At 39.8% G+C, this 18673-nt stretch overlaps 1 protein-coding gene across 17 annotated transcripts in view; it reads right to left on the bottom strand.

Moving 5' to 3' along the window:
* Positions 1-18673, bottom strand: part of TTLL5 (tubulin tyrosine ligase like 5) — a 333448-nt gene that overhangs the window by 194388 nt on the left and 120387 nt on the right. For 14 of the 17 annotated variants that reach the window (XM_010588760.3, XM_010588761.3, XM_064292769.1 and 11 more), the window contains 4 exons: positions 11047-11109; positions 7861-7899; positions 2519-2676; positions 1236-1542 (listed from right to left, as the gene is read on the bottom strand). In XM_010588760.3, the coding sequence (XP_010587062.1) occupies positions 1236-1542; positions 2519-2676; positions 7861-7899; positions 11047-11109 (567 nt within the window). Of the gene's footprint in view, positions 1-1235; positions 1569-2518; positions 2677-7860; positions 7900-11046; positions 11110-18673 lie in introns of all 17 variants that reach the window. The other 3 variants (XM_023546381.2, XM_023546383.2, XM_023546387.2) reach the window with 3 other exon arrangements.

Below are 18673 nucleotides of genomic sequence, written 5' to 3'. Positions count from 1 at the left end.
TCACCACCTTTCACAGTCTCCAATCACCACAATCTAAAGTAATCTCTGCTTGATTACTCTCTACCACTACATCCTTTTTTCATCATCTTAGCACTTCTCGCTGCCTGAAATTACCTTGTTTCTTTGTTTACTGTCTCCCACACTGGACCGTAAGCTCCACAAGCCTATCCTGTCCTCTACTGTAACATTACATAGCCTAGCACAATTCCTGGCACACAGCAGGAACTTAATAAATATCTGTTGAGGGACTGGCTGAATGACTGCAGTCTCACACTCTGTGCCTTTACTTCCTCTACTTAGCACACCTATGCCTGTCTGTCACTTTCCAAACCCCCTGAAATCCTACTCATTAGTCAAGGCCTGGTTCAAATGTTGCCTCCTCTATATGTCTTTCTAATCCTCCTAAGACCAATTCCTACTTTTTCTGTGTCCCTAAGAGCACTTGAAGGAGCCTTGTTGGAGCAGTAGGTAAGTGCTTGGCTGCTAAATGAAAGGCTAGTGGTTTGAACCCACAAGCCTCTCCATGGAAGAAAGATGTTGCTTCTGTAAAGATTACAGCCTTGGAAACCCTACGGGGGGCAGTTCTACTCTGCCCTATAGGGTTGCGATGAGTTGGAATCAACTCAACAGCAATGAGTTTGGTTTGGAAGAGCACTTTGTTCATGCTGGAGTCATAGTTCTACCTCTTTAAGTGTCTCCCATATGAAAATCATGAGCTGCTTAAGCTCCTTGTCTCAGTCACATTGTGCTCTCAGTGACTGACACTAACAAAAACCAAAACAAACTAATTGCTGTCAAGTTGATTCAGACTCATGGTGACCCTATGCTGTGAAAGAGCAGAACGGTGCTCCATAGGGTTTTCAATTGCTAATTTTTTTGGAAGTAGATCACCAGGCCTTTCTTTCAAGGTGCCTCTGGGTGGGTTCGAACTGCCCCTCTTTCAGCCCGCAGCTGAGCACTTAACTGGTTGCACCCCCCAGGGACAAGTGACACTAATACCCAACAAATATTTGGTGGGGTCTATGAGATCTGAATTTGTTATCATAGCTCTACCTTGGACAGGTTACTTAATTTCTCTAGGGCTGAGTTTCCTTGAGAATAGCAGTATCTAATCATGGTCATTATTTCATAGAACTGCTGTGAATGTTAAATTTAAAAAATGGGTGTAAAGTCATTAGTGCAGTACCTGGTACACAGTGGCTATCATCAGTATTATAATTATAAAAGGTACATACCTAAGATTTCCATTATCCTGTAGAATCTGCATCAGGTTAAATTTAGGTTCTGGTTCCTGAGTCTCAATTTTGCAGCTCTGTTCACCTTTATTACTCCATTCAGGAACTTTCAAAGAAGTTTCTTTGGGTGAATTTTCTACCACAACGGTCAATGAGGGTGTACATTTGGCTTGATTTTCTCCAAGGGACCCTGCAGACTCCTCCAAGGAAGCTTCCTGCTCTTCATCATCATTGTCTAGTGCAACTTCATCCTCCTCTTCACTCTCTGTCTCAGTTTTAACATTCATTTCAGCTGGTTGGGTAATCACTAAATGCGAAGAATCACTAATGTTGCTGAAAAAAGGATTAAATTTTCCTCTCTCCCAATACCTTCCTTTTATTTTTTTAGTAAAAACCCGTTTCTAAACCAGACCACACACAAGGCACAAAAGTATCATCATGCACAGGTCACTCTCAAACTTACATAGTTAAGAACCTATTAATAATCTCCATTAGAGTTGGTGTTTCTCAGCATAATACAAATGGCTCTCTCACAACATAAGGCAAAAAAAAAAAAATCTTAGCTGAGTAATCGCCACAGTGTGTTAGATTTTTAGAAGGGCACACTTCACAGAGGTACAAAGAGCAGAGGAATATATTTCTGTCCTGTGCTTACTCATTACCCTTCTCCTCCACTCACTGTAAGCCTTATGAGGACAGGGACTACAATTTTCTTATTCACCAACGTAAACCCAGTGACGAAAATGCTGCCTAATACAAGGGCTCAGCAAAGGAGCGGAGGAGGTAAAAAAAAAAAAAAAAAAAGTCAGGCAGGCAGACAGGCAGGCAGTGAGAAACAGACCTGCAGGAACAGGGCAGAATCTGGGATAGAAAGAAAGTTCCCCTTGTCTGCTCACATCTGAAATGTTTACACTATTCCACAATGCCAAAGGATAAAGTGAGCTTAATGCCTAATCATAAAAATCTGAACAATAATGCTGAGGATTCCATTAAACTTAAGCTAATAATATATCTAGAGTATCAGGTATTTACATGATGCTGGAATAAGAGCAAACGCCAATATGTGGGTGCTTCAGATATTCTTCAATATACATATTATAGAATGGAAGGTTTAAAAACTTTTAATTCTTTGGAAATAGTTTCATAGTAAAAGACTACCGTGAAAGAATTAAGTATATATGATCAGGGAGATTCTGACTTATTAAGTATTGATTAAAAAACTAGTTAACAGAGTCTAGCAGGCCCCAGATAATGGAGTTTGGTGAAAGCTCACCAGCAGGTACCTGGGTATTTTGGCCTCATTGTTCTCAATCTGCCACTCCGGCGTCTACGTTTTCGCACCTCCAGAGACAGGAGCTTCCTCTCATAAAGAGCAGCATGCAGCTTAGCCTTTGAATTCATACTCTCTACCTTCAATTCTGGTGGTCCTTCAGAAGCCATTCTAAAGAAAAAACAATATAGTAGCTCCAGCCTTCAGAAATTTCTCTCCTCTATTACCCTGCCAAGCATGACAGAATTCTGTAATGATGACAGACTAGACATGGTAACTGTAGTGAATTCTAAAAGGTTTGACAGATAAATGAGTAGCATGTTTGGAATCTACATTAAAACTTTGCTAATGGCCTGTCTGAATTTGTAAAATATTCTGACAGCAAAGATACATTTGAAGACAACATTTAAGTACTTTTAAAGTACTCAATAATATAGCTATTACTTTGTTGTGGGGATCATAAAGTGCCACCTTAAAATGACTAAGAAATACTAGTAACATATGAACTCTAGATGGGTGGTGGCAAGAGGTATTTGTTTTATTGTTATTCATTATACCTTACCAACCTGTTGCCACGTCAATTCTGACTCATAGCGACCCTATGGGATGTGGCAGAACTGTCCCATAGGGTTTCCAAGGCTGTAATCTTTACAGAAGCAGACTGCCACATCTTTCTCCAATGGAGCAATTAGTGGTTCGAACTGCCAACCTTTCAGTTAGCAGCTGAGCACTTAACCATTGTGCCACCAGAGCTCCTATGTTATAAATATCCTGTTGAATGTGAACAATATTTAATAAATATAAAGATTAAGATGAAGGGAGGCATGGCTAATAATCTGTGTATATGGAGGTGGGATACTGACCAAGAGTCACAGGAGAAGTGTCTGAATGAAAAGCTACTGTCACCTAGGGACTCATCAAGCCTCACGCAGCACTCCAACATGTGCACTTGCCAAAGCTCCTGTTCCTCCTTTAGATATTAATTTTTTTTTTTTTATAGGAGATGGAGAGAGGTGGCAGGGACTCTCCAGGTATTGAACACCAGCCAGGAGTTAAGAGTCAGAGGCACACACAAGGTGAGAGGTATGGTATCACCTTGCAAAAAAGCAGTTTGGCCCTTCTTTTCAGTTCTTTTGAACCGTATCAACACCTGAGGCTAATGAGTGGGGGCTGACCCCACCAAGAGGGACTTGGAGGCCAATGCTGACTAAATCTTATGAGGCATGTTTCAATCTATCATGGCCATGTACTGAGGCTGATAAGAACCCTGAACCCTGAGGCTCAGATGGAGCTTCCTGGTTGGTGATGATGCACAGAAGAGGGTAGTGGATCCCCTCGTGGGGACACGGAAGATTCATACTGTGAGCCCTCCCCAACCTCACCCTATGTGTCTCTTCGTTTGTATCTTTTTTGGCTGTAATAAAGTTTCAGCTGTAAGGATATGGTATATTCTCTGTGAGATTATGAGTCGTTCCAGAGAATTAATGAACCCAGAGGGGCAGTGAGAGCTAGAAAGGCACTTGTGTCTGCCTATGTGGCAGTCTGAGAGAAGGTGTCCTTCTAAAGTGTGAGCTCTGACCTAGCTCTGGGTAGCTGGGGCTGAGAGTACACTACATTAGCAGCTAGTGATGAGGGTGGTGAAGTGGGAACGTGAGGACAGGATCCATTTCCACACTTCAGAAATTGGATTCTGCTGATCCTTACCACACAGCAGCAATGAAGGTGGGATTTGTTCATTGTGCCCTTGGTTTAGTGCGCAAGGGCTGGCAGATGAAGGACAAGGCCAAATTCAATCAGGTTATGAATGAGAAAAAGGGTGGGGAGAAGCAGATGGCAGCAGTTATGTTAGGCATTAGTTAAAGTAAAACAAATCCCAAATTAGGAAAGTGACTGACATCTGGCTTAGTCCAGACAAGCACTTAAGGGCAAAGTACAAGGCAGACAGAGGTGATAGGTCACCAAAGAGAGAGAGAGCTCCAGGTCATTGAGTCGGAAAAGAAGTATCCATGTCAGTGACTGAAAACAGGCAGCCAACTCTGTATATTCAAAACTGGTTGGCTCTGAACTCTCTCAAGAATTCTACTTGTTAAAGGGTCTTGTTTCTGAGCATATTCCCTTTGAGGTCAAGGAATCATCCTAATTCCTTTGGGAGTTTTCAGTCTCTGGATAAGAAGGAAAAGCTGTGCCTTTTGATCTATTTAGGGCTTTTTGATAGGAATTTATGAGTGGACAGAGTAGATGATAAATCTTATGAAGGCCTTCTCTCCAGAACAGAAAACTGAGCCAAGAACAGGGAAGGTCCTGACACTAGGGGTAAAAATGGGAAAAAATTAACAAACTTTGAAAATAGTTCAAACCCAGCTTATCACAGTCCCTAAGAATGAACCTCAAAAAACAAAAAGAAAACAAAAAAAAAACTGTGAAAAATAGGTTTTCAGCCAATTAAATCATAAAGAAAATAAAACAAATCAAATGCCATTTATTTGAATGAATGACCAACTCAGTCAAACTTGGTAATGCTACAGGCAAACTCTATGGCTATAACTAACATCTCTGTCCTGCAGGCACATAAACATTCCTCCCTCCAAAGACATCTTTCAAAAACTGAATGTGAGTTGAGATAGCTTAATGTTTTGGCTCATTCTGATTAAGTGGGTGGGAGTTAACCTGACACTTCAAAAAACTAAAGCTCAGTGTCTGTTCTCATGAAACAATGTCCATTATAAAAACAAGAGTGTTTATAATTCTTCCTGCCTGCATCGCCCAAGAACTCTATCTTTCAGGACGTCGTTGTTTTTGTTAGGCGCTGTCGAGTTACTTCCAACTCGTAGCAGCCCCACGTATAACAGAACGAAATGTTGCCCGGTCCTGTGTCATCCTTACAGTAGTAGGTATGTCTGGGCCCACTGTTGCAGCCAATAATAAAAAAAAAACTTTTTTTCAGGATAAAGAGATTTATTTCAGCACCATTCTCAACATCACACCACAGTAAAAAGCTTCTGATAATATGAAGACTAAAAGATCAGAGATACAGAAAAGCTACTAACAATTTCCTAATAAACAGAGATATTTTAAAATAATAACTATAAACTAAGAACCCCTGGATAGACAAATAAATCCTAACTAGTAGAAGGGACAGAGGATAGGGGATACTGGGGAAGGGGTAAAATCTGATGAGCAAGAATCACGGCTCTATAAGGGCAAGGACCGTGCTTCTCTTGTTGATCACTGTGTCAGAGATGCTTAGGAGACCGCCCAGCACACAGCTGACATGCCATAAATATTTGCTAATTAATAAACAACTGAATTCTCTATAAATAAATTGCAATGCCTTTAAAAACAAAAAAACCAAACCCAGTGCCATCGAGTTGATTCCGACTCACAGAGACCCTACAGGACAGAGTAGAACTGCCCCATAGAGTTTCCAAGGAGCACCTGGTGGATTCAAACTGCCAACCCTTTGGTTAACAGCTGTAGCACTTAACCACTATGCCACCAGGGTTTCCAATGCCTTTTAGCTACACCTATTTTATTTTTCCAACATTTTATTATGAAAATATTTAGAGTGAAATGTTTAAAGAACTACACAGTGAATACCCATATATCTGCCACCTTGTTTCCATAATTAACCTTTTACTATACTTGTTCCATCACACATATATCCAGCAATCCTTTCTTCTATTTACCCATCAATCCATCTGATTTTTAAAGCATTTCAAAGTAAGTTACAAACATCAGTGTACTTCAATCCTAAACAATTTAGCATCCATATGATCTGCAGTTAGAGATCAATATTTGTCTTATAGCTCCCCTCCACTTTTTGGGGGAGGAGGTAAAATTTACATACAGTGAAATATCCAAGTCTTCATTATTCATTTGATGAGTTTTGACAAATGTGCAGAACTATGTAATAAAAACTTTATGTATAAAACATTAGAATCACCTCAGAAGGTTCTCGTGCCCATTCCCAGTCAATTCCACCCTTATGCCCCTAGAGGCAGCCACTGCTCTGAATTTTCTCACTATATGTTTCAGAACTTCATAAAAGTGGAATCATACAGTATGAACTCTTTTGTGTAAGGCTTCTTTCATTCAACATGTTTTTGAGATGCCTCCATGTTTGTATCCGTATTCACATTCCTTTTATCGCTGAGCAGTAGTCCATTGTGTGAATAATCCACAGTTTATCTGTTCTCATGTTGTTGGACACCTAGGCTATTTCTAGTTTGGAAGTATTATGAATGTAAGCTAAATAAAGATAATACATGATGACTGTCTCTGAATGCTTCTGCATTCAATAAATAGTAATATATATCTACTAGAAAAGAGCAGATTCTAGTTTTCATTTACTTACATCTCTACAGAAAAACCTGTACTGATGGCAAAATAAAACCAATGCAAACAAATGGAGAAAGGACAAACCCATTGACCTTTAAATATTCTTTTAAACCTTTAATATTCTTTTAAATATTCTTTTAAAGGTTCTTTTGTCTTTTAATTTTCAGACTGATTGCATTATACTCTAGGAGGTATATTTCTTGACCACAAACTGGAAAAAACCTTAAGTGTGATTTGCATTTGGAGTTAAGCTACAAACTTGACTTCTCTCAACTTCTCCCTTAATTAAATGACAAGCGTAATGTTTTCCTCCTTTAAAGAAAAACTTAGATGTATACTCCAAAGGGCGTGGATGAGAAGCCAAGTTTGTTTTAAATAATTCTTAAAGGCAAAACAAAAAGCTACATACAAAAGATTTCTTTATTAGCATTGTCATTTTTGTTTTTTAAAGAGGCATGTGCATCTATGCCTCAAACTCTCTATTACCAGAATATATACTTATGTTTAGGTTCAAGAGTTTTTGTTGTGTTCCAGTCTTCATTTAGGCAAAGCCATCCTAGCCCTACCTCTAAGACTCTTTCTCTCCTCAGACAAAATGAAGAGTGACAGATATTTTGCACACTTCTAGTTCTGTGGCAAACTGGAAGCAGGCTCTGCTCAGTTGCCTAAGGTATAAAGCTGTACACACCAGGAAGTCAAGGCCAAAAAACAAACTCTTATTTGAATCTAACATGACAGTAATTTGACATCTTGTTAAAACACTGGTAACTCTCCCCCAGCCAAACAAGAATACCGTTATCATTAGCTGAAAAGTATGTCTACAGCTTTAATAAAGTAAATCCTAACCTTAGTTTGTAAAAACTGGCTACAAAATAGTGGTTCAATAGAAAACATTTTTATGTTATTATTCAAGCTCAGCCAAACTAAAAATGGTTATATAAAGTATCATGTTTAATCTGTGCATGGTCATACATTATGCTCATGGAAATAATTTCTCAACCTTTAAAAATCAGTTACCGTGTTCTTCCTGTCAATAAGCTTCTTCTTGGATTTCCCCTACAGAAGTAGAAAGGACAACTGAGTTAGAGAATGCTATCCAAGTATTCTTTTGAGTTCACACATACACTCTTGAAAATTTTACTGCTAAGGTTCCGCATTTTCGAGAAGAGGCAGAGAGATGCGCTGAAAACATTCTCAGAGAAAAGGAGAGTACTTTAGGAGCTTGAAAAAGGCTCAAGACAAAACAAAAGGACAAATGAAACCTAGAAAATTATCACTTAACAATTACTTGCGTATCTATTTACAAAGCAAATCACGCTTATTTCTCACAACCACCATGTGAAGGTCATTATTAGCCCCATTACACAAAGGAAGAAGCAGGACAAGATGCTCAGGGTCACAGCTTAAAAAGTTAAACTGGAACCCAGGACTCGGGTCTCAGATTCAGTGCTCTTTCCACTTTTATGGAAATGTACTAGAGAAAAAGATCAATCTCAGTTCTCATGGGGTTCAAAAAGGATGTTGGTCAGAAATAGATTTTCCACAGTTTAAAAAAAAAAAAAAACTCAAGAAATGATCTCCATTGTCTCTAAACTACGATTGGGATTTAACCTCAGGAACTAAGCACCATTGGTGTTTAAATTGGCTTTTGTTTCTCCTTTAAAACTTCCATCCTCATTCAATTTCATTTAATTTAACACTCAATTATTATTTTTTTTTTCCGGTTTTCCCCACTTTTACTCATATTCATTTGTGTATGTGCATATTGATTGGTCTTAGGTACCATCGAATCGGTTCCAACTCATAGCAACCCTGTGTATAACAGAATGAAACACTGCCCAGTCCTGTGCCATCCTCACAATCATAGGTATATTTGAGCCCATTGTTGCAGCCACTGTGTCAATACATATTGTTGAGGGTCTTTCTTTCTCGCTGACCTTCTACTTTACTAAGCATGATGTCCTTCTCCAGCACTGCTTCTTCCTGATAACATGTCCAAAGCAAGTAAGACTAAGTCTTGCCATCCTTGCTTCTAAGGAACATTTTGGCTATACTTCTTCCAAGACAAACTTGTTCATTCTTCTGGTAATTCATGGTACATTCAATATTCTTTGCCAACACCATAATTCAAATCCATCAATTCTTCTTCAGTCTTCCCTATTCATTGGACACACTTTTTGCATGCATATGATGTGAATGAAAATACCATGTTTGGGTCAGGTGCACCTTAGTCCTGAAAGTGACAACTTTACTTTTTAACATTTTAAAGAGGTCTTTTGTTGCAGATTTGCTCAATGCAACATGTCATTCGATTACCTGATTGCAGCATCCATGGGTGTTGGCTGTGGACCCAAGTGAAATGAAATCCTTGACAACTTCAATCTTTTCTCCATTTATCATGATGTTGCTTATTGGCCCAGTTGTGAGGATTTTTGTTTTCTTTATGCTGAGATGTAATCCATACTGAAGACTGTAGTCTCTGATCTTCATCAGTGCTTCAAGTCTTCTTCACTTTCAGCAAGCAAGGTTGTGTCACCTGCATATTGCAGATTGTTAATGAGTCTTCACCCAGTCGTGATGTCATGTTCTTCATACAGTCCAGCTTCTTGGATTATTTGGTCAGCATACAGATTGAATAAATATGGAGAAAGGATACAACCCTGACACCCACCTTTTCTGATTTTAAACCAAGCAGTATCCTGTGTTCTATTCCAACAACTGCCTCTTGGTGTATGTAAAGGTTGCATATAAGCACAATTAAATGTTCTAGATTGACCATCCTTTGCAGTGTTGTGCACAATCTCTGATCCACACAGTCGAATGGCTTTGCATAATCAATAAAACACAGGTAAACATCTTTCTGGTATTCTCTGCTTTCAGCCAAGATCCATCTAATATCAGCATTGATCTCCCTCATTCCATGTTCTCTTCTGAATCCAGCTTGAATTTCTGGCAGGTCCCTGTCCATGTACAGGTGCAGCCATTTTTAAATTATCTTCCACAAAATCTTTCTTGCATGTGATATTAACAATATTGTTTGATGATTTCTGGATTTGGTTGGCTCACCTTTCTTTGGAATGAGCACAGATATGGATTTTATCCAGTCGGTTGACCAGGTAGCTGTCTTCCAAATATCTTGGCAGAGATGAGTGGGTGCTTCCAGCATTGCATCTGTTTGCTGAAGCATCTCAATTGCTATCCCATCTATTCCTGGAACCTTGTTTTTGGCCAATGCAGGTCGATCTTCTTCCTTCAGTACCACTGGTTCTTGATCATATGCTATCTCTTGAAATGGTGGAACATCGGCCAATTCTTTTTGGTACAGTGACTCTGTGTATTCCTTTCATCTTTTAATGCTTCCTGCATCATTCTATTTTTATGTGTAAGTACATTCAAAGATTTCTTTCATTAAGAACAACACAATGTAATTACTAAATCCACAGAGTAATTACCATAAATTTGCATAGAGAAATTGGAAATCCATATTATTTCCTGACAACAGATCATGAAATTCCAAGAAATGGCTGAAACCCAGGTATCTGTTTTAAGAATGCTTCAAAAAAGCACACATCCTAAAAATAATATAATTTCTCTGAATAATTAGGATGTCTCACTTTGATAAACAATTACTGAATTGTACTGCAGTAAGGTCTCAGGGACTATGAGTAAGTGGGACTAAGTAATCCCTGATTATTGTGCTATTTGAATTTCAATGTCTATTTTCCACTTTCCTCTATTTCCCCTTATATTCAGAAAATATCAGTTGTCATTTCTTACAAGACTCAGTGTATTTATTTTGGTGAAATTTCCTCCCCTCCACCTTTCCTAATCTGGTGATTGTAATCTCTTCTCATCAAGAAAAACACACACACATGCACACACAACAGGTCATCATGTCTGTGAAAACTATATCTACAGTAAGAAGACTGAGTAAGGGCTTTCCTTTATGAAGAATAACATTTAGGGTGACTGCTGAGATGGCTTAAAGATATGTATGGCTTAATTTTTGGCTTTTGGAAATTTTACAAAGTGCTGAGAGTTAATGACAAACCCTGGCAAAATGAGGTATTATATCGGGTTTTCTGCAAGGCTCTTTCTATCAGAGATTTTACTTTTACAAAGCCTCTCCCCTCCTTTTTCACGTACTTTCTCCTGACCTTGTCATACAGTCCTAGCTAGTTTATGAGATTAGCAAGTCCCCACCTGTCCTGGAAGAGACGTGTTGCCAGCATATAGTTCATGGAGGTTTTGTGTTCAAGGTAGGACCTGAAAGACAAAGAGAGAAACTGGTTTCCTTCAGCTCAGTTCAGGAGGAAAACCATGAATCCAGCACTGATGTGACAGGTTACCCAGAAAACTCTGTTTCTAAACATGTGTGGCAAAGGAGGAGAGAGTTACTCAAATTAAGTTCATAAAACACTGGAGTAGCAGCAGGTAGGATAAAAGAAATAGAAGACTCAACTTAGAAAATAAAAAGACAAAGCAGGGCTTCTTGGATTAATAAAAAATATATACTAAATTCAGCATATAAAGTAGAAAAATAAAAACAAAACCTCAACCAGAAAGCCATGTATAGCTGGGGGAAAGAGGTTAAATGAAGCTGGAAACAGGAATCCACAAAGGCCATGAAGATGCAGAGAGGAAACTGTTTAAATCCCGTTATTCCTCAGCTTTCTTCCTAGCCTTTGTCTTGCTTACTTTGGACACATCACCAGGAAAAACCAATCACTACAAAAGGACATCATGTTTGGTAAAGTCAGTGAAAATGAGGCAAACCCTCAAGGAGATGAACTGACCCATAGCCGCATCAGTGGGCTCAAACATATCAAAGATCACAGAGATGGTGCAGAACCAGGCAACATTTCCTTCTGTTACACATAAGATCGCCTTGAGTCAGAGCTGAGTCGACAGTAACTATCAACAACACTTCTCAGTTCAAGGGCATTCAATGGCTCCCTAATGTCTACTGCAGGAGGCACATTCGTCTCTTCTAAACTTTCAGTGTCGGATAATCTGTACCAACAATTCATTCGCACTTTCTCCTCAGAGTTCCCCAACATGGATCCTGCAGTACAGCCAGAGAAGTGTCCTTATAGTCCTCCCATACCATACCTCCCACTAATCGTTTCCCTCTATTGGGTACCTTTTCCTCACCCTCTCTACTCACCCATAATCTATCATATCTAGCCATGGTGGCCCAGTGGTTAATTGCTCAGCTGCTAACAAAACAGTCAGCAGTTGGACCCCACCAGCTGCTCTGTGGGAGAAACATGTGGCAGTCTGATTCCGTGAAGATTATAGCCTTGGAAACCCTATAGGGAAGACCTACCCTGTCCTATAGGGCAGCTATGAGTCAGAATCGACTTGACAGTAATGGATTTGGTTTTGTTTTCTCCTTCAAGAAGCAGTTCAAGTCCACCCTGCAGTGTGAAGCCTTCCCTCATATGAACGCTCCAAGACTGAAGAGAAGGCATCCTTGTCTGAACTGCCCTAGTCTTTACTGCATGCCTGAGGCGCCTGTCATATGCTGCCTGACGGTACATTTTTCTCTTTTAGGAAAGCAGCGTGAGGCAGTGGGAAAAAAAAAACAGGACATAGAATATCTGAATGAAGTACTAGTGTGCGATCTTGGGCAAGTCATATGACTTTACTGAGTCTTCATTTTCTTATCATTAATGATAAGCGCTGATGTTCACAAAGTACATTTTAATTACAAACAGCAACACAAATATATACTATTTTTATCGTATATATAGTTTCTCTGTAATCATACTTCTTGTTGTTGTTAGATGCTATGTAGTCGGTTCCGCCTCAGAACGACCCTGTGTACAACAAAACGGAACGCTGCCCGGTCCTGCACCATCCTCACAATCGTTGTTATGCTTGAGCCCATTGTTGCCACCAGTGTGTCAATCCATCTCATTGAAGGTCTCCTCTTTTTCACTGACCCTCTAGTTTACCAAGCACCATGTCCTCCTCTAGGGACTGGTCCCTCCAGATAACAAGTCCAAAGTACGTGAGACAGTCTTGCCATCCTTGCTTCCAAGGAGCATACCGGCTGTACTTCTTCCAAGACAGATTTGTTCATTCTTCTGCAGTCCATGGTATGTATATTCAATATTCTTCACCAACACCATAATTCAAAGGCATCAATTCTTCTTTGGTCCTCCTTACTCACAGTCATATCAGGTGACTGCAAATACCATGGCTTGGGTCAGGTGTACCTTAGTCCTCAAAGTGACATCTTTATTTTTTAATACTTTAAAGAGGTCTTTTGCAGCACATTTTCCCAATGCAATATGTTCTCAGATTTCTTGACTGCTGCTTCACCGGTGTTGATGGTGGATCGAAGTAAGATGAAATCCTTGACAATTTCAATCTTTTCTCCATTTACCATGATGATGTTTATGGTCCAGTTGTGAGAATTTTTGTTTTCTTCATGCTGAGGTATAATCCATACTGAAGGCTGTGGTCTTTGATCTTCATCAGTAAGTGCTTCAAGTCCTCTTCACTTTCAGCATTCATATATCCCTTTTATACTGCTAACTCTCAAAGGGCAGGGATTCCATCTAATATTTATTTTATACTCCAAGGTACCACACATAGTGATAGATACTTCATTGGTACATAGTAAATATGTATTAACAAAATGACATACTTGTTACTAGGTAAAAACATCTTCCCCACACTAAGTGAAGGCAGTTCCATTAGTTCAATATTCTTGGCCTCTTTCTGGCTCTTTTCTCAGAATGCCCCAGGAAAGACTTATCTGATTAATAATTTAGGAAAAACAAACAGAACATGCTCCAATGAACATCTCTCTTCTTTCTCTTGGGAAACAATTTTCCCTCAGAAAGAACACATCTTCTGCTGCTTCTCCAGGGCCAGGCGCTCCCCCAACATGGCTCAGCCAACCTTGCCTATAAATGACCATGTGAGTCTCTATCAGAAGTGCATTTGCCTGCAGCTAGATTATCACCAGGTCCCCCAACCTGACTTTGTCAGTAATAAAGACAATTATTATGGTCTCCATCTGTCTTATTCCTTGTCTTATTTCTCAAGTGGTTCAGAACTAAACCCATAAAGAAAGGTATCTTTATTGGGCTCCCCTAAAAGCCGTCGGTAAAAGCCCTGGAAACCCTGGTGGCCTAGCGGTTAAGAGCTACAGCTACTAACCAAAAGGTCAGCAGTTCGAATTCACCAGGTGCTCCTTGGAAACCCTGTGCGGCAGTTCTACTCTGTCCTAGAGGGTCCCTATGAGTCAGAATGGACTCAATGGCAGTGGGTTTAAAAAGCCCTGGTGGTACAATGGTTAAAAGCTTCGTTGCGAACCAAAAGGTTGGCAGTTCAAATCCACCAGCTGCTACTTGGAAAACCTATGCAGCAGTCCTATAAGGTCCCTTTGAGTCGGAATCGACTAGATGGCAGTGGGTTTGGTTTTTTTTTTTTTTAAAAGGCCTCAGAACTCAAATTAAGGCCCTGTCTCTTGAAAACACTCAAAAGTGCAGCATTCTACTTTCATTCATTAAAAGATTTTTTTCTAGGAAGTGCAAAAAAATCAAATTCTTAAATAAAAAAAACCCTCCCATTTAGTTAGGAAGAAAATCCAAGCTCTATCTTTCTATTGAACGTGCAGGTCTTTATAGGACAATGTTCTGCTGCTATTCATAAGGTTTGCACCAGCTAAATGCTTTTCAGAAGTAAACTGCTGGGTCCTTCTTCCTGGTCTGTCTTAGTCTGGAAGCTCAGCTGAAACCTGTCCTCCATGGGTGACCCTGCTGGTATCTGAAAACTGGTGGCATAGCGTCCAGCATCACAGCAACATGCAAGCCCCCAGAGTACGACAAACTGACAGACACGTGGGGGACTGGACTATATGAAGAAGAACGGAACATCAGGATTGGAGGAAGACCTGCGTTATACAGAGGACACAACCTTCCTTGTTGAAAGTGAAAAGGACTTGAAGTACTTACTAATAAAGATCAAAGACCACAGCCTTCAGTATGGATTGCACCTCAACATAAAGAAAACAAAAATCCTCACAACTGTACCAATGAGCAACATCATGATAAACGGAGAAAAGACTGAAGTTGTCAAGGATTTCATTTCACTTGGATCCACAATCAACAGCCATGGAAGCTGCAGTCAAGAAATCAAACGATGCATTGCATTGGGTAAATCTGCTGCAAAAGGACCTCTTTTAAGTGTTGAAAAGTAAAGATGTCACCTTGAAGACTAAGGTGTGCCTGACTCAAGCCATGGTATTTTCAATCACATCATATGCATGCGAAAGCTGGGCAATGAATAGGGAAGACCAAAGAAGAAATGATGCCTTTGAATTGCGATGTTGGTGAAGAATATTGAATGTACTATGGACTGCCAAAAGCACAAACAAATCTGGCTTGGAAGAAGTACAACCAGAATGCTCCTTAGAAGCAAGGACGGCGAGACTGGGTCTTACACGCTTTGGACATGTTGTCAGGATGCTTGGCAGAGTACAGGGTCAGCGGAAAAGAGGAAGACCCTCAACGAGGTGGATTGACACAGTGGCTGCAACAATGAGCTCAAGCATAACAGCGATTGTAAGGATGGCTCAGGACCGGGCAGTGTTTCGTTCTGTTGTGCATGGGGTCGCTATGAGTCGGAACTGATTCCATGGCACCTAACAACAAGTGGACAGAATCATTCTCAAGACAAAAGGAAGATTTTTCTAGGAACAGCTGGGTTTTCAAAACAAAACAAAAAAGCAAACAAAAAACAAATTACTCTAAGTTCCAGCTCTGTTCCTAGAGCCACTGCACACTCATATTCCAGCTAGGTCAAAAGCCAGGCCACCAGAAGAAGAAAAGCACAGGGCCTATAAACAAGTAGAGATTCTCAACCTTATTAATTATCAGATAAACACAAATTAATTTGTGTCCAGCTTCTTTCACTCACCGTAACTTTTTTTTTTTTAATTTCTATTGTGCTTTAACTGAAAGTTTGCAAATCAAGTCAGTCTCTCATACAAAAATTTATATATACCGTGTGCTATATACTCCTCAACGGCACTGGGTTTTTTTTTTTTTATATACTCCTAGTGGTTCTCCCCCTAATGAGACAGCACACTCCTTCCCTCCACTGTCCATTCGGCCAGCTTCTGCCCCCTCTGCCCTCTCATCTCCCCTCCAGACAGAAGCTGCCTATATAGTTTCATGTGTCTACTTGGTCCAAGAAGCTCACTTCTCATCAGTATCATTTTCTATCCCATACTACAGTCCAATACCTGTCTGAAGAGTTGCCTTTGGGAATGGTGCCCATTTTGGGCTAACAGAAGGTCTAAGGACCATGACCTCCGGGGTCCTTCTAGTCTGTCAGACCATTAAGTCTGGTCTTATGAGAATTTGGGGTCTGCATCCCACTGCTCTCCTGCTCCCTCAGGGGTTCTCTGTTGTGTTCCCTGTCACAGCAGTCATCAGTTGTAGCCAGGCACCATCTAGTTCTTCTGGTCTAAGGCTAATGTAGTGTCTGGTTTATGTGGCCCTTTCTATCTCTTGGGCTTATAATTACCTTGTGTCTTTGGTGTTCTTTATTCTCCTTTGCTCCACGTGGGTTGAGACCAACTGATGTATCTTAGATGGCCACTTGCTAGCATTTAAGACCCCAGACGCCACTCTCCAAAGTGGGATGCAGAATGGTTTCTTAATAGATTTTATTATGCCAATTGACCTAGATGTCCCCTGAAACCATGGTCCCCAAGCCCCTGCCCCTGCTACGCTGGCCTTTGAAGCGTTCAGTTTACTCAGGAAACTTCTTTGCGTTTGGTTTAGTCCAGTTGTGCTGACCTCTCCTGTATTATGTGTTGTCTTTGCCTTCACCTAAAATAGTTCTTGTCTACTATCTAATTAGTGAATACCCCTTTCCCTCCTTCCCTCCCCAGTCTCATAACCATCGAAGAATATTTTCTTCTCTGTTTTAACTATTTCTCGAGTTCTTATAATAGTGGTCTTATACAATATTTGTCCTTTTGCAACTGACTACTTTCACTCAGCATAATGCCTTCCAGATTCCTCCTTGTTATGATGTCTTTCAGATTCACCACTGTTTTTTAGCGATGGGTAGTATTCCATTGTGTGAATATACCATAATTTACTTATCTATTCATCCGTCGATGGGCACCTTGGTTGCTTCCATCTTTTTGCAATTTTAAACAGAGCTGCAATGAAATTGGGTGTGCATGTATCTGTTCATGTGACAGCTCTTATTTCTCTAGGATATATTCCGAGTGGAACTGCTGGATTGTATCGTAATTTTATTTCTAGCTTTTTAAGGAAGCACCAAATCAATTTCCAAAGTGGTTGTACCATTTCATGTTCCCACCAGCAGTGTATAAGTGTTCCATTCTCTCCTCAGCCTCTCCAACATTTCTTATTCTGTGTTTTTTGGATTAATGCCAGCCTTGTTGGAGTGAGATGAAATCTCATTATAGTTTTGATTTGCATTTCTCTAATGAGTAATGATCGTGAGCATTTCCTCATGTATCTGTTAGCTACCGGAATGTCTTCTTTAGTGAAGTGCCTGTTCATATCCTTTGCCCGTTTTTTAATTGGGTTATCTTTTTGTAGCTGAGTTTTTGCAATATCATGTAGATTTTAGAGATCAGACGCTGATTGGAAATGTCATAGCTAAAAACTTCTTCCCAATCCGTAGGTAGTCTTCTTACTCTTTTGATGAAGTCTTTGGATGAACATAGGTGTTTGATTTTGAGGAGCTCCCAGTTACCTAGTTTCTCTTCTGCATTGTTAGTAATGTTTTGTATACTGTTTATGCCATCTATTAGAGCTCCTAATATTGTACCTGCTTTTTCTTCCATGATCTTTATTGTTTTAGATTTTATATTTAGGTCTTTGATCCATTTTGAGTTCGTTTTTGTACATGGTATGAGATATGGGTCTTGTTTCATTTTTTTGCAGATGGATATCCTTTTATGCCAGCACCATTTGTTATAAGAGACTGTCTTTTCCCCATTTAACTGACTTTAGGCCTTTGTCAAATACTAACTGCTCAAAGGTGGATGGATTTATGTCTGGATTCTCAATTCTATTCCATTGGCCTATGTATCTGTTGCTGTACCACTACCCGGCTGTTTTGACTACTGTGGCGGTATAATAGGTTCTAAAATTAGGTAGAGTGAGGCCTCCCACTGTTTTTCTTTTTCAGTAATGCTTTACTTATCCAGAACCTCTTTCCCTTCCATATGAAGCTGGTGATTTGTTTCCCCATCTCATGAAAAAATGTTGGAATTTGGATAGGTATTGCATTGTATCAATAGATGGCTTTTGGTAGAATAGACATTTTTACAATGTTATGTCTTCCTATCCATGAGCAAGGTATGTTTTTCCACTTATATAGGTCTCTTTTGGTTTCTTGCAGTAGTGTCTTGTAGTTTTCTTCGTATAGGTGTTTTGCCTCTGGTAAGATTTATTCCTAAGTATTTTATCTTCTTGGGGCTACTGTAAATGGCATTGATTTGGTGATTTCCTCTTCGATATTCTTTTTGTTGGTGTAGAGGAATCCAACTGATTTTTGTATGTTTATCTTGTATCCTGATACTCTGCTGAACTCATCTATTAGTTTCAGTAGTTTTCTTGAGGATTCTTTAGGGTTTTCTGTGTGTAAGATCATGTCATTTGCAAATAGAGATACTTTTACTTCTTCCTTGCCAATCTGGATGCCCTTTATTTCTTTATCTAGCCTAATTGATCTGGCTAGGACCTCCAGCACAATGTTGAATAAGAGTGGTGATAAAGGGCATCCTTGTCTGGTTCCCTAACTCAACGGGAATGTTTTC

This window comes from Loxodonta africana, chromosome 10 (genome assembly GCF_030014295.1).
Source record: "Loxodonta africana isolate mLoxAfr1 chromosome 10, mLoxAfr1.hap2, whole genome shotgun sequence".
Taxonomy (NCBI): Eukaryota; Metazoa; Chordata; class Mammalia; order Proboscidea; family Elephantidae; genus Loxodonta; species Loxodonta africana.
Note: the sequence above shows the minus strand (reverse complement) of the source record. Positions and strands in the feature narration are given on the sequence as shown.